This window comes from Hyperolius riggenbachi, chromosome 6 (assembly GCF_040937935.1).
Source record: "Hyperolius riggenbachi isolate aHypRig1 chromosome 6, aHypRig1.pri, whole genome shotgun sequence".
NCBI classification, from domain to species: Eukaryota; Metazoa; Chordata; class Amphibia; order Anura; family Hyperoliidae; genus Hyperolius; species Hyperolius riggenbachi.
This window is the reverse complement of record NC_090651.1, coordinates 299,923,755-299,945,371: the sequence shown is the minus strand read 5'-3', so window position 1 is coordinate 299,945,371 and position 21,617 is coordinate 299,923,755. Positions and strand designations below refer to the sequence as shown.

At 47.3% G+C, this 21,617-nt stretch overlaps 1 protein-coding gene across 8 annotated transcripts in view; it reads left to right on the top strand.

Annotated features, from left to right (window-relative positions):
* Positions 1 to 21,291, top strand: part of FLT3LG (fms related receptor tyrosine kinase 3 ligand) — a 236,730-nt gene extending 215,439 nt beyond the window's left edge. For all 8 annotated transcript variants that reach the window (XM_068242917.1, XM_068242914.1, XM_068242913.1 and 5 more), the window contains one exon: positions 19,407 to 21,291. In XM_068242917.1, coding sequence (XP_068099018.1) covers positions 19,407 to 19,439 — 33 coding nt within the window. In that variant the 3' untranslated portion in view covers positions 19,440 to 21,291. The remainder of the gene's footprint in view (positions 1 to 19,406) is intronic.
* The last annotated feature ends 326 nt before the right edge of the window (positions 21,292 to 21,617 follow it).

Below are 21,617 nucleotides of genomic sequence, written 5' to 3'. Positions count from 1 at the left end.
CAATTATAGTCATACCTCCCAACTTTTTGAGATAACAAAGAGGGACCTCCAGCACGCCCCTAGTCACGCATACCATAGAGTTTTCATTGAAAAAATATGTTGTTTTAGAATTCAAACCACACTGGCCCTTTCTATCCTTGTTCATTTCCTTCATATTAACATATGACAATGAGAAATATATAAATTTAAAGGATGGAAATAAAGTTTGGAGCCAATGAAACACATTTGTTCACTAGCAAAATACACTTATTTACACAGATTTGTGCATGAGTCCTAAAAGAAGGACAATGAGGAAGTAAAAGGGACAGGTGGATTAGGTTCCCAAAGAGGAACTGTCCCTCCGAACGAGGGACAGTTAAGAGCTATGTTATAGATTGTAGTTTCTATCATGTCTCCTTTTGACAAGTGCACTTATAATATACCCCTATAATAATAATGACTAAGCATAATCATCAGCGAATCATCAGGGAATATGACAATATGACAGGTATCACCATCATCCCCTCATAACAGGTATGCCATTACCTCACCTAAAATCCAAGTTGCCATCATGCCTTCAAGTGCAGCCATTTTCTAGCTCCTCAGCAAGGGCCACCCCAACAAGTGCATTGCCACTTTCTTATCATCATTTCTTCTCATTACAATGCTAGCTATCATCACTCCCCAGGGCTGTTTCTGGCCATTTAGTGCCCCAGGCAAGCTACCCACAGCCTTAACCAATCTTTTGACTAGGAATATCTTGGCCTAAAATCATTTTTGCAGCCACCAGTAGAGGTGTAGCGAACGGTTCCAGGCGAACATTGGTGGTTCGCGTTCGCCTACGCCAGGCGAACTTTTACGGAAGTTCGATTCGCCCCATAATGCACTATGAGGGTCAACTTTGACCCTCTGCATCACAGTCAGCAGGCACATTGTAGCCATTCAGGCTACAGTAAGCCCTGGAGCCCCACCCCCCCCTTATATAAGGCAGGCTCTGGCGGCCATTACACTCACTCGTGTGCCTGCTAGTGAGAGGAAAGGGACAGCTGCTGCAGACTTGTTCTTCTAGGGACAGATTAGTTAGGTTCTTGGCTGCTTAGTTTGCTCCTTGGCTGATTGTTATTGCTTTATAGCACCCTAGCTTTTGTCAGAGCTCATCCTGTACTTTTTTTTTTTTTTACTGTGTGTCAAACTGACACTTTTGTTGCATGCACAGCCTTGCTAATTGATAGTGTGTGTGTGCCACTGCCAGCAGCCCAGCACATTCAGTGACTGACTGCCTGTGTGTGTGACAGGGAGCTGCACATTGTACTACCCAGTACTGCATATATCCCCAGTACCTGTTGTGTTTACTTAACTCACCTCATCACTGCACATAACTACCTGTAGTGTTGAGTGTACCCAGCTCACTGCATCCTACTACTACCTGTTGTGTTTACTTAACTCACCTCATCACTGCACATAACTACCTGTAGTGCTGAGTGAACCCAGCTCACTGCATACACCTAATACCTGTTGTGTTTACTTAACCCACCTCATCACTGCACATAACTACCTGTAGTGTTGAGTGTACCCAGCTCACTGCATCCTACTACTACCTGTTGTGTTTACTTAACTCACCTCATCACTGCACATAACTACCTGTAGTGTTGAGTGAACCCAGCTCACTGCATACACCTAATACCTGTTGTGTTTACTTAACCCACCTCATCACTGCACATAACTACCTGTAGTGTTGAGTGAACCCAGCTCACTGCATATACCTACAACCTGTTGTGTTGAGTGAACCCAGCTCACTGCATCCTACTACTACCTGTTGTGTTTACTTAACCCACCTCATCACTGCACATAACTACCTGTAGTGTTGAGTGAACCCAGCTCACTGCATATACCTACTACTACCTGTTGTGTTGAGTGAACCCAGCTCACTGCATCCTACTACTACCTGTTGTGTTTACTTAACCCACCTCATCACTGCACATAACTACCTGTAGTGTTGAGTGAACCCAGCTCGTGCATATACCTACTACCTGTTGTGTTTACTTAACCCACCTCATCACTGCACATAACTACCTGTAGTGTTGAGTGAACCCAGCTCACTGCATACACCTAATACCTGTTGTGTTTACTTAACCCACCTCATCACTGCACATAACTACCTGTAGTGTTGAGTGAACCCAGCTCACTGCATATACCTACTACCTGTTGTGTTGAGTGAACCCAGCTCACTGCATATACCTACTACCTGTTGTGTTTACTTAACCCACCTCATCACTGCACATAACTACCTGTTGTGTTGAGTAAACCCAGCTCACTGCATACACCTACTACCTGTTGTGTTGAGTGAACCCAGCTCACTGCATATACCTACTACCTGTTGTGTTTACTTAACCCACCTCATCACTGCACATAACTACCTGTAGTGTTGAGTGAACCCAGCTCACTGCATATACCTACTACCTGTTGTGTTGAGTGAACCCAGCTCACTGCATCCTACTACTACCTGTTGTGTTTACTTAACCCACCTCATCACTGCACATAACTACCTGTAGTGTTGAGTGAACCCAGCTCACTGCATATACCTACTACCTGTTGTGTTGAGTGAACCCACCTCACGGCATCCTAGTACCTTTACTGTTCAGTGAACCCAGCTCACTGCATCCTACTACCTGTTGTGTTGAGTGAACCCACCTCACTGCATCCTAGTACCTTTACTGTTCAGTGAACCCAGCTCACTGCATATACCTAGCATCCCCCCGAGATGGACAAAATGGACAAACCAGGTAGAGGAAGAGGTAGAGGCAGACCCAGAGGAAGGCCACCAGGCACCGGCAGGTCTGTGCGAGGTGGTGTTGCTGTGATTTCGTGCGGACCTGCCCCAAAATACAGTGCTCAGAAGAAGGCACGTGCCATCACTTCCCAAAATCGTGAGGAGGTGATTGAGTATTTAACACAGAACACCTCATCTCCCGCAGCCACCAGCGCTACAACAAGCACCACATCCGCTGCATTTGACACTTCGCAGGACTTATTTGGTGGTGGTGGTGGTGAAATCACCGATTCACAGCCACTACTGCAACAACAAGAATAAGGCGCAGGTACCCCACCTCCTACGTCTGAGTTAGGTGGCGATAGTATGGACGTAACGTGTGTGGAGGGGGCTGATGAAACACCTGAAGTTGGTGCAGTTGAGGAGGTGTCTGAGGAAAGTGCAGCTGGCCAGGAGGATTATGATGACGATTATACGGATACCACATATGTTCCCGGTAGAGGAGATGACCAGGGGGACAGTTCAGAGGAAGAGTCAGAGAGGACTAGGAGGAGACGACTCCATGATAGAAGCAGAGGGAGCTCGTCCTCAGAAACAGCTGGGGGCAGTGTCCGGCGCCATGTATCGCCAGCTATGGCCAGACAGCCAACATGCCCTTCAACGTCAGCTGCTGATGCCACCGTAGCGCCATCACCCCAGGGGGGCTCAGCGGTTTGGAAATTTTTTAACGTGTGTGTCTCAGATCGGAGCAAAGCCATCTGTTGTCTCTGCCAGCAAAAATTGAGCCGTGGAAAGGCCAACTCTCACGTAGGGACAAGTGCCTTACGAGGCACCTGGAGAAAAGGCACAAACAACTATGGCAAGAACACCTGAGGAAAAGCAGCACCCCTCAAAAGACAAGCCACCCTCCTTCTCCTCTTCCTCCTTCAGGTGCATCGTCTTCATCCACTTTCTTTCTTGCACCTTCACAGCCACCCTCCTCCACACCGCCTCTTCCCTTCAGCGGTTCCTTCTCCTCTGCCTACAGCAATACCCAGCTGTCCGTGAAGGAAGTATTTGAGCGGAAGAAGCAAATGTCTGCCAGTCACCCTCTTGCCCGGCGCCTGACAGCTGGCGTGGCGGAACTTTTAGCTCGCCAGCTATTACCATACAAGCTGGTGGATTTGGAGGCTTTCCGTAAGTTTGTGGCCATTGATACACCGCAGTGGAAGATACCAGGCCGCAATTATTTTAGATACCAGGCCGCAATTCTTTTTCACAAAAGGCCATACCCAAACCCTTCCGTGCAGTTGAGAGGCAAGTGGTGTCATCTCTGGCACACAGCGTTGGGTCAAGGGTCCACCTGACCACGGATGCCTGGTCTGCCAAGCACGGGCAGGGCAACTACATTACATACACAGCCCATTGGGTCAACCTGGTGACCGATGGCAGCAAGCAGGGAGTACGTGGCTGCGCAGAGGACCGACTTGTCACACATCCACGGCTTGCAGGCAGGCCTCCAGCCACCTCCTCTCCACCTGCTATCACCGCTTCGCTGTCGTCATCCTCCTCCTCCTCCTCCTTGGCTGGTGCCGCCATCTCCTCTCCAGCTACACAGCCCCAGCACCCCAGGGCCTATGCTGCATGCCAGGTGCGATGGTGTCATGCAGTGTTAGACATGTCTTGCCTGAAAGCGGAGAGTCACACTGGAGCAGCTCTCCTGGCTGCTCTTAACAAACAGGTGGAGCAATGGCTGACCCCGCACAAGCTTGAGATCGGCAACGTGGTGTGTGACAACGGCAGCAATCTCATTGCTGCGTTGAATTTGGGAAAACTGACACACATACCCTGCATGGCACATGTGCTTAATCTGGTCGTGCAAAGATTTGTGTCCAAGTACCCAGGCTTAGAGGACGTCCTGAAGCAGGCCAGGAAGTTGTGTGGGCATTTCAGGCGCTCTTACAAGGCCATGGCACGCTTTGCGGAGATTCAGCGTAGAATCAACTTGCCGGTGAGACGCCTGATTTGCGATTGCCCGACTTGCTGGAATTCCACCCTGCTGATGTTCTCTCGCCTGCTAGACCAGGAGAAAGCCGTCACCAAGTACCTGTATCATTACAGTACAAGGACACAATCTGGGAGGATGGGGATGTTGTGGCCCAACAACTGGACACTGATGCGAAATGCATGCAGGGTCATGGAGCCCTTTGAGGAGGTGACCAAACTGGTGAGTCGCGATGAGGGCACCATCAGCGACTTGATCCCCTACGCCTACTTCCTGGAGCGTGCCGTGCGTAGAGTGGTGGATACAGCTGTGGAGGAGCGTGAACAAGAAGAGTTAGGGCAGCAGGAGTCGTGGGAGCCATTTACACACGAACCCAATGTTTCCACAACACCGGCGGCAGCACAGAGGGGGGAGGAGGAGGAAGAAGAGGAGTCATGTGGGGAAGGAGAGGAGTCAGACTCTGATGATGGTGATGATGAGGAAGGTGTTTCTGTGGAGGAGGAAGAGGCGGCGGAAGGAGAACAACCGCGGCAGCCATCACAGGGGGCTTCTGCTGCTCCACGTTCCCGTGGTATTGTTCGTGGCTGGGGGGAGGAAGAGGAGTTGCGTCCCGTCACTGAGGAAGAGCAAGAGGAGATGGAGAGTACGTCTGCATCCAGCTTTGTGCAGATGTCCTCTTTCATGTTGTCCAGCCTGTTGAGGGATCCTCATATCAAAAAACTCAAGACGAATGACCTGTACTGGGTGGCCACGCTACTAGATTGTTAAGCTTGGGGGTGTAATCTCCACAGTCAGCATACAACACATAAGCTGACGTGAAGGAGGTACACACACCAGCACAAGGGATCAGGATATCCCCAGTTTAGTGGAGGAGAGGACTGACTCCAATAGGAGATTGTGGTGCACAGAGCCGGTGCAGATCTGAACAGCCACAAACACTTTCGTAATAACGTCTCAGCGCAAAGTAGCGCTGAGCGCATAAACCAGGACTGAGGAGATCAGGACAGGTAGACAGAATGAACGCTTGCCAGCTAGCGATTACTTAGCGACAGCAAGCGTCCAAAACCAGACAGACTGGAATGAGGCAGCCAATGCGTTGCGGCGATGGCGTGCCTCACAAAGACAGGACAGGAGAGACAGGAAATAGCAGGATCGAGATAGATGAACGTAACACAGATAAATATACAATAAGTATGTTTTCCTAGCGTATTACAATTACAGCTATCAATGAAACTATTCGTAACGTCTGACTAACATATGTATATATTGGCAATGAACCGATATATGACATAAGCAGGAACTCTGACTAAGACTGAAGTAATACAGGGAACAGGACTCAGAAGGATTCGTTATCTCTTCGCAGAGATGAACGCAATCCACAAACAGGACCAGGAACAGGATAACTAGCTCAGCACGGGTGTTCACGATACGCGCAAACTACCAAAACGTGCTGGAAAACTGACTAACTGAACACAGGAAATAAACAGTTCGTGTACGTATATATCAGCGACACTGATATATTAACGTAACACGAATACAAGGAAAATAACAAAATGCGCAAGTATGCGTATATATTGGCGATGAACCAATATATGACACAAGACAAGCAAGTAGCAACTTCTAGAACAAGAGCAGAACTAGGAGGACTCGCTGACCCCTTCGCAGGAGTCAGCGCAGTCCACACGGACCAGGAACGAGGTGGGGCACGAGCAGAGTAACAGATAGAGTCTGAAACTATGATAGCCCATGAGGCATTGCAGGAAGCAGTTCTTTATACTGAGGTCATCCAATGGGAGCAGACCTGCAGATTCCCACACAAGTGAATGGTGATTAATCACAGGCTGATAGCAGGAAAAGGCAGACAATGATATGCAGCCTGCAGGAAAGGGACCGCCCCTCCACTGCAGCAGACAATGTTTGTTTACACAAAAGCATATTAAACTGTCATAAACTTCAGAGCGACTGCAGATGGAATCAGCAACTAGTTTAAGTGCAAACCAAACTATGCAAGCAAATGCATGTAATGACATTAGAACTGCTTGGTTTGCAATACCAGTGCAGTCAGCAGAAAACGCTGCAGAAGCGATCATAACAGTACCCCCTCCCTTAAACGCGGCCTCTGGACGCCTATGAAAACTGACATATTTCTCCTGAACCACCCAAACCAAAAAATCAGAAGTGGGAAATCCAGCAAACTGATCTGACTGAAAATTCATGAAGGTCGGATCCGTCCGACAAAACCAAATTCCCGAATCAGTCTCACCAAAACTAGACCAATTGGAACCAGAACCTACCGAACCATGCCCGTCAGCACTACAAGCCTCAGTGTGACACCCATCAGAACCACGACTTCCAGAAAACAACCCCAAGAAACTCTCTGCGCGATACCCACCGCCTTCCAAGGACTGTCCAAAAACGCCAAAGCCTTTGCAATGCCCACCGGAACTGTCCCTACCAACACAAAACCCACCGTTGAACCAGTCCAAGGTACCAGGACAAGTTTCCTCAGAGATCTCCCAGAACACTTGGAAGCTCCAAAGAGATCCCCACAGGTCAGAACGCCCCTTAGGCTCACATGGAGAACTATCAAGAACCCCTATGGAACCCAGGGCAACTCCAGAGTCAGGGTCACAAGGACAAACATCAAGATCAGGGCTTTTAGGGACCAGAACCATCTCCGGGCATGCAGGCCAACCGGCAACATCAGAACATGTCTCCACTAGGGAAGCACGTGAGCACGCTAACACAGACACATCTGGGCAGTCTGGCATACGAAGCACATCTGGGCACACCGGCACAAGAGAAACCTCTGGGCATGTCAAGGAACTGCGAACCTCAAAGTCAGTCAAGACAGGACCGAAACCAGAACTGGGCAAAAAAAATTCATCATGACTAGACTTCATAGTTACTGGATTCTCACTAAAAACTGCAGGATCAGACTTAGATGTCGCTGATTCCAGCAGGGTTATTAACAAATCATGTTCAGGGGCATTTACAAGACAGGGCAAATCTTCTGATGTATGCACTGAACTAGACAGGGTTCCCATAGCTTCTTCTGGACTAGACAGAGACTCATCAAATACACTGGACTGGAGCTCATGAAGGGCTGCAAAACAAGTCAATATTGCAGCAATCCCCACTGAACTAGGCAAAACTGAGTAACTCACTGGACAGGAAGGGGGCTCTGGAACTTCTGCCACACCGGCCAGAGAACCAGAATTTTCCAGGATACAGGGCTGGGTTTCAGAAACACTCATTAACCCGGACTGAAATTCTGAGATTTCTATTATTTTTTCCAGCGAGTCAGAATTATCCATGTTACAGGGCAAGACTTTTGAAACATTCAGAGGACAGGGCTGGAGTTCCTCGGCTGTTACAACACTGGAGAGGGACTCAACAACATTGGTTAAATCAGACTGTGTACAGGGCAAGGTATCTAACACACTTGCTGACGAGGACAATATTTCAATGGCTTCTGCTTCGCTGGGCAGAAATTCATCAAGTTTTATTAGAGCAGACTGTAATTCCAAAACAGCTGCTAGACAAGTGAATATTACTGCAACACCAACTGAGGTAAGCAGTGCTTCAGCCTCCTCTGCTAAAGGGTTTAAAGTATCCAAAGTACTGGGTGAAGCATAAGACTCTGCGACCACAGCTTCACTGGACAGGATCACTGAACAGTCCATATTGCAGGGCAAAACCATGGAAGCACCTGCTGGACAGCATAATGATTCTGTGACCTGAGTTTCATTGGAGAGATCTACTGCACAATTCATGGTACAGGGCAAATTTATTGGAAAATTTTCTGAACAAGGTAATAATTCTGTGATTTCAGGTTCACATAGCAGATGCTCTGAGCTATTCACGAAACTAGAGCGAGGTGTAGAAACAGGAAGATCAAGACACAATGTTTGCGCATCTGAATCACCATTCATTTGTAAAATTGGAAAATTCAGATGCTGGGGTTCTGAGTTTACTAGACAGGATTGCTGGGACTCGGAAACTGATGTAGTGCATCTATTGGCATCTGCTGGATCAGACAGGAGTTGAACTTTATTAACACAGGTAATTTCTGCAGAAGTGTTTGCAGAGACAGGCAAGATTTTTCTGGTGTCTGTTTCACTAAACAAAGAGTCATGAGTACTGGCTAGGCTGGACTCGACAGTCAGCAGGACCTCTGGGTCCTCTGCTGAGAAATTTGTGCAGGGCAAGATTAAGGAAGTATTAGTAATTTCTGTCTTACTGGGAAGTAACACTGAGTTATCCATGGTACAGGGTGGAATTACAGGAACTTCAATTTCACACAAAAGGAGCTCAGAATCACTCGCTGAATCAGCCAAAGGTGCTGAAGCAGGCGAGTCCTCAGGAACTGAGGAAGTGGAACAATCTCCACTTGACAGTGTGTCTTCCCTGGTATCAACTGATTGAATTGCATAAAAATCGTCCAGAATCATTCTCCACACATCGATCAATGGAGCCACAAAGTCATACCCACACACACCAGTTTTTATTAGGTTATAAGCAGACTTAATGCATGCATTCAATACTAATTCACTTTTTGCACTGTAAAACTGACAAAATGAACTTGCATCTTTCTTCCATTCATAGACCAGAGCTTCCATCTCTCCTTTCTCAAATGGAGGATCCCATGCATATTTAACAGCTGAGCATTCCGGCTGATCATAGTTTGCAAATGTGTTAGTGGCAGAAACATACATTGGGTTATTTAGCAGGTGATTGGCCGATTTCTTATTCCTAAGGATCTCCAATACCTGTAGCAAGTATTGAACTGTAGTGTATGCAAATTTCCCTTGCTGCACGAATAAATTGATCTGTTCAATACTCTGTAATATATCTTCATAATCATATTCAGATAATTCATTTAAACAAGAACCTTTATTTTCCCTGGCTAGCAATGAAAGTTCATTAGTAGTTTCATAGGTCCATTTGACTCCCCTGAATGGTGACTGAATTTCATTATCTGCTAATGGTGGAGTCTCGTTACAGATCTGATGCGCAGTCGCCAAGGGCAACGACTCCGCTGATTGTAACGCTTTTCTTTTGGAGCGTTTACGTTTGGCTTTAGACCCTGCTGCCTTAGCAGAAGAAAAGTTATCAGAACAATTATCTGCTTGTTGATTATTTTTGTAGGCAGTAGAAGGAGCAGCTGATTGACAAGCTGCCAGGAGCTTATCAAAAGGGCTAGGCAAATCGGTTTTGCGCAGCCAGTTATGGATCACAAACGCTAGAAATTCCAGTGGTCTTTCTTTTAAATTGGTATGATCCAAGACATCGTAGGCCCACTGAAACAATCTTCCCTTAAATAAAACATAAACTAGCTGGGGGGCCCACGTTGAAACAGGAGTAGCCTGGAGCTCAGGATTGGCCAGGAACCTGGCACATTCAGAAAAAAACTCATTTTCTGTTTCAGAATTGAGCTTCTCAAATTTCTTAAAGGAACAGGAACCAAAACAAACAGTGTCATTTTTGCTGGGAACCCCCCCCACAATGGGGATTGGTAATGGGGCTATCATAATGTTAAGCTTGGGGGTGTAATCTCCACAGTCAGCATACAACACATAAGCTGACGTGAAGGAGGTACACACACCAGCACAAGGGATCAGGATATCCCCAGTTTAGTGGAGGAGAGGACTGACTCCAATAGGAGATTGTGGTGCACAGAGCCGGTGCAGATCTGAACAGCCACAAACACTTTCGTAATAACGTCTCAGCGCAAAGTAGCGCTGAGCGCATAAACCAGGACTGAGGAGATCAGGACAGGTAGACAGAATGAACGCTTGCCAGCTAGCGATTACTTAGCGACAGCAAGCGTCCAAAACCAGACAGACTGGAATGAGGCAGCCAATGCGTTGCGGCGATGGCGTGCCTCACAAAGACAGGACAGGAGAGACAGGAAATAGCAGGATCGAGATAGATGAACGTAACACAGATAAATATACAATAAGTATGTTTTCCTAGCGTATTACAATTACAGCTATCAATGAAACTATTCGTAACGTCTGACTAACATATGTATATATTGGCAATGAACCGATATATGACATAAGCAGGAACTCTGACTAAGACTGAAGTAATACAGGGAACAGGACTCAGAAGGATTCGTTATCTCTTCGCAGAGATGAACGCAATCCACAAACAGGACCAGGAACAGGATAACTAGCTCAGCACGGGTGTTCACGATACGCGCAAACTACCAAAACGTGCTGGAAAACTGACTAACTGAACACAGGAAATAAACAGTTCGTGTACGTATATATCAGCGACACTGATATATTAACGTAACACGAATACAAGGAAAATAACAAAATGCGCAAGTATGCGTATATATTGGCGATGAACCAATATATGACACAAGACAAGCAAGTAGCAACTTCTAGAACAAGAGCAGAACTAGGAGGACTCGCTGACCCCTTCGCAGGAGTCAGCGCAGTCCACACGGACCAGGAACGAGGTGGGGCACGAGCAGAGTAACAGATAGAGTCTGAAACTATGATAGCCCATGAGGCATTGCAGGAAGCAGTTCTTTATACTGAGGTCATCCAATGGGAGCAGACCTGCAGATTCCCACACAAGTGAATGGTAATTAATCACAGGCTGATAGCAGGAAAAGGCAGACAATGATATGCAGCCTGCAGGAAAGGGACCGCCCCTCCACTGCAGCAGACAATGTTTGTTTACACAAAAGCATATTAAACTGTCATAAACTTCAGAGCGACTGCAGATGGAATCAGCAACTAGTTTAAGTGCAAACCAAACTATGCAAGCAAATGCATGTAATGACATTAGAACTGCTTGGTTTGCAATACCAGTGCAGTCAGCAGAAAACGCTGCAGAAGCGATCATAACATAGATCCTCGGTACAGGCACAAAGTGGCCGACCTGTTACCAACTCAACAAAAGGCGGAAAGGATGCAGCACTTTCAGAACAAGCTGTCGATGATGCTTTACAATTCATTTAAGGGTGATGTGGCTGCACAACGCAATCAAGGTACCACTGGCAGTAACCCTCCTCCTCCCAAGTCCACGCAGGCAAGAACAGGACGCTCCAGCGATCTCAGGGTGATGTCGGACATGCGGACGTTCTTTAGTCCAACTCCTCGCCATAGTCCTTCCGGATCCACCCTCCACCAACGCCTGGACCGGCAGGTAGCCAACTACCTGGCCTTGAGTGTGGATGTAGACTCTGCGAAAAGCGACGATGAACCCTTGGACTACTGGTTGCACATGCTTGACCTGTGGCCAGAGCTGTCCCAATTTGCCATACAACTTCTCTCTTGCCCTGCCGCAAGCTTCCTGTCAGAAAGGACCTTCAGTGCAGCTGGAGGCATAGTTACTGAGAAGAGAAGTCGCCTAAGTCACGACAGTGTTCAGTACCTGACCTTTATCAAAATGAATGAGGAATGGATCACGGAGGGCTACTGCACGACCGAAGACTAAGTCAGTCCCCACACACAGCATCTCTGCCTGCAGGCCGCTTGACTGCCTTCTCCGCCACCACCAACAGGGTCCAGGACTCTAGGCGGATTCCTGAATTTTTAAGGCCGCTGCTAGCAGCGGCCGCTACACTAATTTTTCTGGTGCGTGTACATGTGCCCATCCCCCTTCGTAATCATTACCTTGCCACGGTGAAGGGGCTTGCGCATCACAATGAAGCAATGACCGCCGGCTTTTTGAGTGTCTCGGGTGGGGGTGGCACACAAAAGATAATAGGGTCGTTGCTTCATTGTGGTCAGACCAAATTTGATCAGCTGGACAGTCACTGTTCTGTCATTCAGCTACATCAGCCGGGCGAGCATATGGGCTAAAAAGCCACCATCACCTACACTCTCGTCATGGTGCGCACCAGTCCAGCACGGCCGTCACTACACAAACGGCTGTTTGCAGTCACTGCATACCTTTCACTGCATCTGTGACTGCACATTATACCTGGCAGTCAGTGCATAACTTGCACTTGCATGGATACACTTTTAAACAATTTAAAAATACAACCATCTAAACTTGCAAACAATTTAAAAATACAACCATCTAAACTTTCAAACAATTTAAAAATACAACCATCTATCATTTTCAAACAATTTAAAAAAAGGGCAAAAAAACTTGCCCTCCGTAAAACATTCTTGGCAAATGCTTTCGACTTGGTTTGTCTTCCGCTGGCTCAAAGGTCCATCTGACCACAGATGCCTGGTCTGCAAAGCACGGTCAGGGCAGCTACAGCATGGGTTTCAACAGGCTCCCACTTCGGGCCGCAATCCAACCTTCATTCCCCGCGGTGACAATGGCAGACTTGCCCTCCATAACGGATTCCCGTTAAAGGATTTAAAGTTAATTCATTTCAATTAGGGCCGCAAAAGGTCCTCCTGAGTCCTGTATTGTTATTTTTGGTCACTACCTCGGGGCGGGCGTGCATGCCTGCCTGCCTCCCTCCTTGCCTGGATGTGTGGTGGTAGCCGTTTATCAGGCTCCAACTCCGGAACGCAATAGAAGAGGGAGCTCGTCCTCAGAAACAGCTGGGGGCAGTGTCCGGCGCCATGTATCGCCCGCTATGGCCAGACAGCCAACATGTCCTTCAACGTCAGCTGCTGATGCCACAGTAGCGCCATCAGCCCAGGGGGGCTCAGCGGTTTGGAAATTTTTTAACGTGTGTGTCTCAGATCGGAGCAAAGCCATCTAGTGTCTCTGCCAGCAAAAATTGAGCCGTGGAAAGGCCAACTGTCACGTAGGGACAAGTGCTTTACGAAGGCACCTGGAGAGAAGGCACAAACAGCTATGGCAAGAACACCTGAGGAAAAGCAGCACCCCTCAAAAGACAAGCCGAGGAGAACAGCCGAGGCAGCCGTCACAGGGGGCTTCTGCTGCTCCACGTTCCCATGGTATTGTTCGTGGCTGGGGGGAGGAAGAATGGCTACACTTAAACAATTTAAAAATACAACCATCTAAACTTTCAACCAATTTAAAAATACAACCATCTAAACTTTCAAACAATTTAAAAATACAACCATCTAAACTTTCAAACTAACGTATTTTTCGGACTATAAGACGCACTTTTTCTCCCCCAAAAGTGGGGGGAGAAAGTGGGTGCGTCTTATAGTCCGAATACAACATTTTCACTGGCGCTGTTCCCATTCTCCTTCCTCCTGTCCCCTCCGATGTGCTGTCCCCCACCTCCTCCTCCTTCGATATACCCTACATATCCATATGCTGCACGCCGCAAGTTATGGAAATATTGTATCCTAAACGTCAGCACAGCTTGGGAGTGCATCTGCGAATCAGGCGGGGGGTGCTGCCTCAGCCCGCCAATCATGGGCCTCCACAGCTAGCTCCTTCTCCTTACAGGACGCGCTAGTCCCGCGGGCGGGACCATTGGGGCCAATCACTGCACTTCCTCAGTAGCAGGGAGCTGTGGGCGGCCATGATTGGTTGGCTGAGGCAGCGCCCACCACCTGATTCGCAGATGTATTCCCAAGCTGTGCCACGCTCGTGTTCTGCCCGCCCATCACCGGCTTCTACATTGTTGTGACCTTCGGCTGTCCTCGTGTTCCGCCCGCCCTCTTTTCATTACCGGGCTCTTCAACGGTTTGACTTGCGGGCATGCTTGTCTTCTCCTCCGCCCTCTGCCCATCCCCGGCGTCTCAATTGGTTTGGTCCGCGACGATGCTCGGGTTCCGCCCACTCACTTCCCCTCACCGGCTTTCCCGTGGCAATGGTTTGGCTTGCGGGCATGCTTGTCTTCCCCCCGCCCTCTGCCATCACCGGCCTCTCCATTAGTTCTGCCCGCGGCGATGCTCGGGTTCCGCCCACTCTCATCCCATCACCGGCTTTCCCGTGGCATGCTTGTCTTCCCCCCCGCCCTCTGCCATCATTGGCCTCTCCATTAGTTCTGCCCGTGGCGATGCTCGGGTTCCGCCCACTCTCATCCCATCACCGGCTTTCCCGTGGCATGCTTGTCTTCCCCCCCGCCCTCTGCCATCACCGGCCTCTCCATTGGTTCTGCCCGCGGCGATGCTCTGGTTCCGCCCACTCATCCCATCACCGGCTTTCCCGTGGCAACGCTCGTGCTTGTGGTCATCCTCTTCCTATGCCGCATGGAGTGATAGAGCTTGACCCACGCACACTTCACATCTTGACCTGAGAGCTGCTGTGCTTCCATGCACCAGGTAATCTTTGCCCCTTGGTGTGTCCGTTCTCATTTTTCTATGCATTTGTGAGGCAGGCATCTCTTTAAATGTGATGTGCAGGGATTACAGTTCATAGGATTTATGGCATTAGTGCACTTTTTACTGACACAGCTAATTATTTTGTGACTGCAGGGAAACTCCGCACATCAGCACTTTTTTGTACAGATTTATTGCACTGTAGCACTTTGTATTATCCCTAGGGATCTATGAACTGTGGCATTGTATGTACTGTAGTTATAATTATCATTTCCACCTTGTTTTTATTGTAAATTGCATTTGCATTACTTTTTTGCCTATGAACCCTTGTACCTTGTCACCCAGCAGTGACTTAAGTTGGCCAGACACTGAAAGATTTCTCCTGACAGAGGACACAGTATGACAAAGGGACACAGGAGACAGAGGACCCAGGGAGACAGAGGACTCAGGGGCACAGAGGAAACAAACACAGAACACAGGGGGATGGAGGACACAGGAGGAAACAGGAGCACAAAGGGAACAATAAATGGGCGGGAAGGTCCATAAGTCACTCCTGGAATATGGATGCACCAGGTTCAGTATACATCTTTTTTTCCATGTTTTTCTGTCCTCTAAACCTAGGTGCGTCTTATAGTCCGGAGCGTCTTATAGTCCGAAAAATACGGTATTTAAAAATACAACCATCTACATTTTCAAACAATTTACAAAAATGCAAACAAAACTTGCCCTCCGTAAAACATTCTTGGCAAATGCTTTCGACTTGGTTTGTCTTCCGCTGGCTCAAGGGTCCATCTGACCACAGATGCCTGGTCTGCAAAGCACGGTCAGGGCAGCTACAGCATGGGTCTCAGCAGGCTCCCACTTCGGGCCGGAATCCAACCTTCATTCCCCGCGGTGACAATGGCAGACTTGCCCTCCATAACGGATTCCCGTTAAAGGATTTAAAGTTAATTCATTTCAAATACACAGCAGGGCCTCGAAAGTCCGCCTCCTGTATTGTTATTTTTGGTCACTACCTCGGGGCGGGCGTGCATGCCTGCCTGCTGCCCTCCTTGGCAGGGCCGGGCCGAGGCATAGGCTGGAGAGGCTCCAGCCTCAGGGCGCAGTGTAGGAGGGGGCGCAAAATTCATTCAGTTGTCATTCCTAATTGTGTATGAAGCAGAAAGAAATAAGAAAATGGGATACATAGCAGTCACTGCAAGCCAGATAACTAGATATTAAGGTGTTGGGGAGGTTGTGGGCCCTGTGGCCCTCTTAGTCTAATAGCAATCAGTGTGTGACGGCTGGGGTTGGAGGGATGGAGGGGCGCACTTTGGTGTCTCAGCCTTGGGTGCTGGAGGACCTTGTCCCTGCTGTGCTCCTTGGATGTGTAGTGGTAGCCGTTTCTCAGGCTCCACACCGGATTCCATCCCTCATTCCCCGGCCATTACCCGGGGTCACAATGGCAGACTTGCCCGCCTCCACAGGATTCTCATTGTAGCGGTACTGAACAAGTACACAGCAAGTAGAAAATGTAATTTAAAAAAAAACTTAAGCTTTTTAACAGTGCCATGGAAAGTTGAGAAGGAAGTCACACATTACCTGACATCACTGAGTGAGGAAGAGCAATCTCGCCATGTTGCGCAGTAGTCCAGCATGGCCGTCACTACACAAAGAGCTGTTTGCGGTGCGTTACACAGTAAGTTTGGTGTGTCAGTGTGAAGCAGTACTCTAATTACACTCCCTGATTGATGTATACACATGCAAGATGTTTTAAAGCACGTTAGGCCTGCAATTTAGCATTCAATGTGATTTCTGCCCTTAAAACGCTGCTTTGCGTCACATCCAGATTTTTCCCCGGGACTTTTGGCATGTATCCCACTCCGCCATGCCCCCGTCCAGGTGTTAGACCCCTTGAAACATCTTTTCCATCACTTTTGTGGCCAGCATAATTTTTTCTATTTTACAAAGTTCGCCTCCCCATTGAAGTCTATTGCGGTTCGCGAACCTTTCACCGAACCTTCCGCGGAAGTGAACCTAAAATCGGAGGTTCGCGACATCTCTAGCCACCAGTAACTCATTTTATTTCGGGTATATACAGAAATAACGTTGTTTCCCATACAAAGTCTATGAAGGATAGAGGGCCCCAGCATAGCGCTGGAGGGGCGTACCGAGACTGGGTAATCCTTTCGGGTATATACAGAAATAATGTTGTTTCCCATACAAAGTCTATGAAGGATAGAGGGCCCCAGCATAGCGCTGGAGGGGCGTACCGAGACTGGGTAATCCTCTGGACCATCCAAAGGCTTCTCCCTATTGAGATATCTTTTTTTTTTCCAGTGACAGGTACCCTTTTAATTTTATTATTTAGTATTTATATACCACCAACATCTTCCGCAGCGCTGTACAGAGTATATTCTCTTGTCTTAACTGTCCCTCAGAAACTAATCCGTACTATAGTCATATCCCTATGTATGTATTGTAGCCTAGGGCCAATTTCAGGGAAGCCAATTAACTAATCTGTATGTTTTTGGGATGTGGAAGTAAACCAGAGTGCCCGGAGGAAACCCACACAGACACGGGGAGAACATACAAACTCCATGCAGATAGTGCCCTGACTGAGATACAAACCAAGGACCCAGCACTGCAAGGCGAAAGAGCTGACCACTACACCACCATGCTACCCTTTAAATACCTTACAAAAGCACATTCTGCATAGACAGGTACATAGACAGACTCTGCATAGACGCGTGTTGCTATTACTATCTGACGTAGAATAAAGTACAAAAAGACGATCTATTGCCGCTATATAAATACGCCCCACAGGGGTTTTGGGAGAAGAGGAGTACAGTATAGAGCAGCAGTTGACCTTGCAAAGATTGGCATTTTCTTGTAGCTAGAAGATACAAAACTGTGGCAAGAGCAAGTGAATCTCCCATGAAAATTCTCATTCTGACCAACTACTGGTAATCTTATCTGCCGATATTTAACAGATCAGCAGAAACTAGCAAATTGTGATCCCTGAAAAGAATGTGCAGTGAGGTCTTGCACTGCCATCTCTACACCCTAAATTAAACAATCTAAATAATAATAGCAATCATGCTGATTAGTGTAACATTAGCAAATACTAAATTTGAGACTGAGCTGTTCAAGTTGAGTAGATGCAATACATACAGTACATACTGTACATAGACATATGACTATGGTAGGGACTAGATTCTGAGCTCCTTTGAGGGACAGTTAGTGACAAGACAATATATTCTCTGTACAGCGTTGCGGAAGATGTCGGTGCTATATAAATACTAAATAATAATAATAATTCTAATTTTCCCTGACTTGGATGTAAATTTGTAAATTGCCAGACAGTTCCCATGCAAACCATCCAGCCCCCAATGAAAATCTCATGGAATCCTCCTTCAGTAGATGCACCCCCCCCCCCCCCCCCTAAAAAATGTGGTTGGTATCAAGATCTATACCACTTGCAGCTTGATTCACTAACCGGAGCTAAGCCTTAAAGAGGAACTCCAGTGAACATTTTACTATTTGCAGGTGATGTAGCTGGTGCATGGTTTTTGACAGTTGGAAACAGCTGTAAACAGCTATGTCCCACAATGTAGCAAGGCTCCCAGACAGGAGACTGACAAAAGTACGTACTTTTCTTGTGGAAGGGGTTTCTTGTGGGAGGGGTTTAACCACAATATCAGTCATACAGCGCCCCCTGATGGTCAGTTTGTGACAAGGAGTACATTTCTCATGTAAAAGGGGGTACTAGCTACTGATTGGGATAAAGTTCAATTCTTGGTCGGAGTTTCTCTTTAAGTGAGCCTTAAGAGGTAGTGGGCGCAAACCATGGAGTTAGGTGGTTTGCGCCCACACATCGCGTACAGCCCCACTCAGTGTGTGCGCAGCGCATTGCGCCGGCAATAGTATGCTGTGCAACGATAACGTCGCACCCGCTGCCCTGTAAACGTCGCACCCTGTTCGCCAAAAATGGCACCGAAGCAGCGCATTGATGTGCCGTTTACAGGGCAGCGGGTGCGACATTATCGTCGCACCACGCACTATTGCCGGCACACCGCGCTGCGCACGCACTGAGCGGGGCTGTGTGCGAAGTAGCTTTGCACGGCCGTTAGTGCGTGCAAAGCTACTTATGGGGCACTAAGCTGCTGTTCACTCGGGCGCTAACACTTAGCGCCGGTTAGTAAATCAAGCCCCAGGTGTGTATGATATATCTCTGCATTTTTTCTTCAGCAAAGAGTTCTAACTTGTTATTCTGGGTGCCTATCTGCATGTACAGGCCACTCTGCTCTATCATTGACTTCAGAATACCAGATGTTGCCAGAATAGCACCCATCTACTAGCAACCCACAGGAGATGTGGCCAGTATAGCACCTATGTCCCATCAACCCATAGCAGATGTGACCAGTATAGCACACATCCCCTATCACCCTTGTTATGTTTATGACCCTCGATCACAGTTTACTATATTATTTCACTTTTTTTATGTTTTTCTTTTTTTCAGGTGCCTGAAGAGACACAAGGGCAGCAGGTCTGATGAATGTTCATTACCGAGCATTTCTGAATGATCTCATTGGTCTGCAGTTGGACAGTTGTGATTTTGGCAACGCTAAACATTAGACACAGAATGACTGAGGACTCTCTTTGTTGACTGTATGGACATCGTACTTATAGAGGAGAGCTCATTACATGGACTTAGATTCTGTGGACAACTGAAAGGACAGTGCTGCTGAGGCTCAAACATCACCATAAGAGCAAAAGAAGAGCCAGGATCCTCACATTTTTATTGCATGTATTCTTTTTTTTAACAGACGTGAAAATAAATATTTAAATACATCCATAAAATATAAATAGTATAATGTTATACCAGAAAAGACATTCATTATACGGAACCTTTATGGAGGACCTTTGGCTTCCAGATACTGATGCTTGCATAGGAACAACAAAATTCAGTGACTTTACAGCACGTTTTCGTACCTTGTCCTCACTGACTTTGGAAGCTCACCAACATGGGCTGAGGTACACCAAGTTAAGCTAACCTGTTGCAGTATATAGGAGGAGTGGATAGCGTGGTCCCCTATGTTATCTCCTGTAAGTGGCCTTGCAGTCGACATGCTGTGTGTGCATTAAGATAAGCATGAGCAGTGCTGAGAATCAGCTTACTATAATATATTGGGAACAGGCACATACGCTCTGATGCACTGTGAGATGTAAAAATGGATACTTACCTCGGGAGGGGAAGCATCTGGGACCCCCATTGTCCTCTGCTGAAAACCTTCCACCGCTGGGACCATCGCAGTGTAGCATATGTGCTTATGCGCACTACCACCTTCCTGCCCAGGGCTCTGGTGGAACTAGTCAAGCCCGATCCAGTCCGTGCTACTGCGCAGGTGGCTTGCCCCTGCGTATTATCATGAACCGAAGCCAATTGCTGAAGAGAGCCAAACGGGACAGAGCTAGCACACATAAACGAAGCTCCAATATGCAGATTTCAGGGGTCCCATTAATGGAACGAGGGTCCTGAGGAGGACGAGAAAAGCCTCTTTAGGATCCAGAGGCTTCCCCCTCCTGAGGAAAGTACGCCCCCCCCCCAGGGACACCTGTTTTTCACTACAGGTTCCCTTTAAACCTTGTAGAGACATGGGACTGTGCCAAAGTGTTTGTTTTTGCCAAACCCTTGACCGCACCTATTGACAGTTCATGCTAAAAAGTGCCCATGAGGCCTTCTGAAAGTCTGCACTCCCATGAGGAGTCCAATTCCAGCGAACAATCAACTTTCCAATCTAGTAATCGTGATTGAAAGAAAACAATCGGAAATAATTGCTTGGCCCATAAATGGGATTTAAAATACAGTAGAATTAATTTATAGTAAACCTCAAGGGACTTGGCCAAGTACTTTTAATATTTAGAATTTTACTATATCAAGATTTGTGATACATTGTTTATTCATACAAGTGCATGGCTGCACATGGCAGTTTACCATAGCCAGAGGTTTTCAATCAGATTTTACTATAACAAGATTCCACTGTATAACCAGTCCAATCATTGCAGATAGACTCAGTTTGCAAAACCAGTCGATAATCGGATTGTTTATTGTGGATGAGCTCCAACAACAATCTCCAATCTGATCGCAATTATCGGAGCTGAAGGTTGATCGTTCGCTAAAATTGGACCATCAATGGCCAACTTTAGACTGGGCTGTTCAACATTTACTGTCCCATGGAGGGGAAGAAGAAGCAGGAGACAGCTTATAGGGACAGAGCAATCAAAGGAATTATTGTGGAGTGGCCAAATGCTTGTCATCTGTTTTCACAAGGGATGCCAGTAGAATGGCAAAAAAACATCATGAACATATCTATCAAATGTCTTAAGTCTTAAAGGGACTCCGAGCAGTGCAGAAACTATGGAAAGATGCACATCATTTTAAAGCTCTCTTTCTTCTCTTTCCAATGATATATAAACCGCCACCCTACGCCTTTTAGTTTTCACTATTTTCGCGATTGAAATTGCCGCGGCCGCGATTACGATCGCGAAAATAGAGAAAACTAAAACGCGTAGGGCAACGATTTAGGTGTCGTCAGAAAGAGGAGAAAGAGAGCTTTAAAATGATATCCATCTTTCCATAGTTATATTGTATTACACAGGGCGACTTTTTGTCAAAGTCAGCAGCTGCATTCAGCAAAATGGAGCTGCTGACACTGGGGAAAGTGTCGTC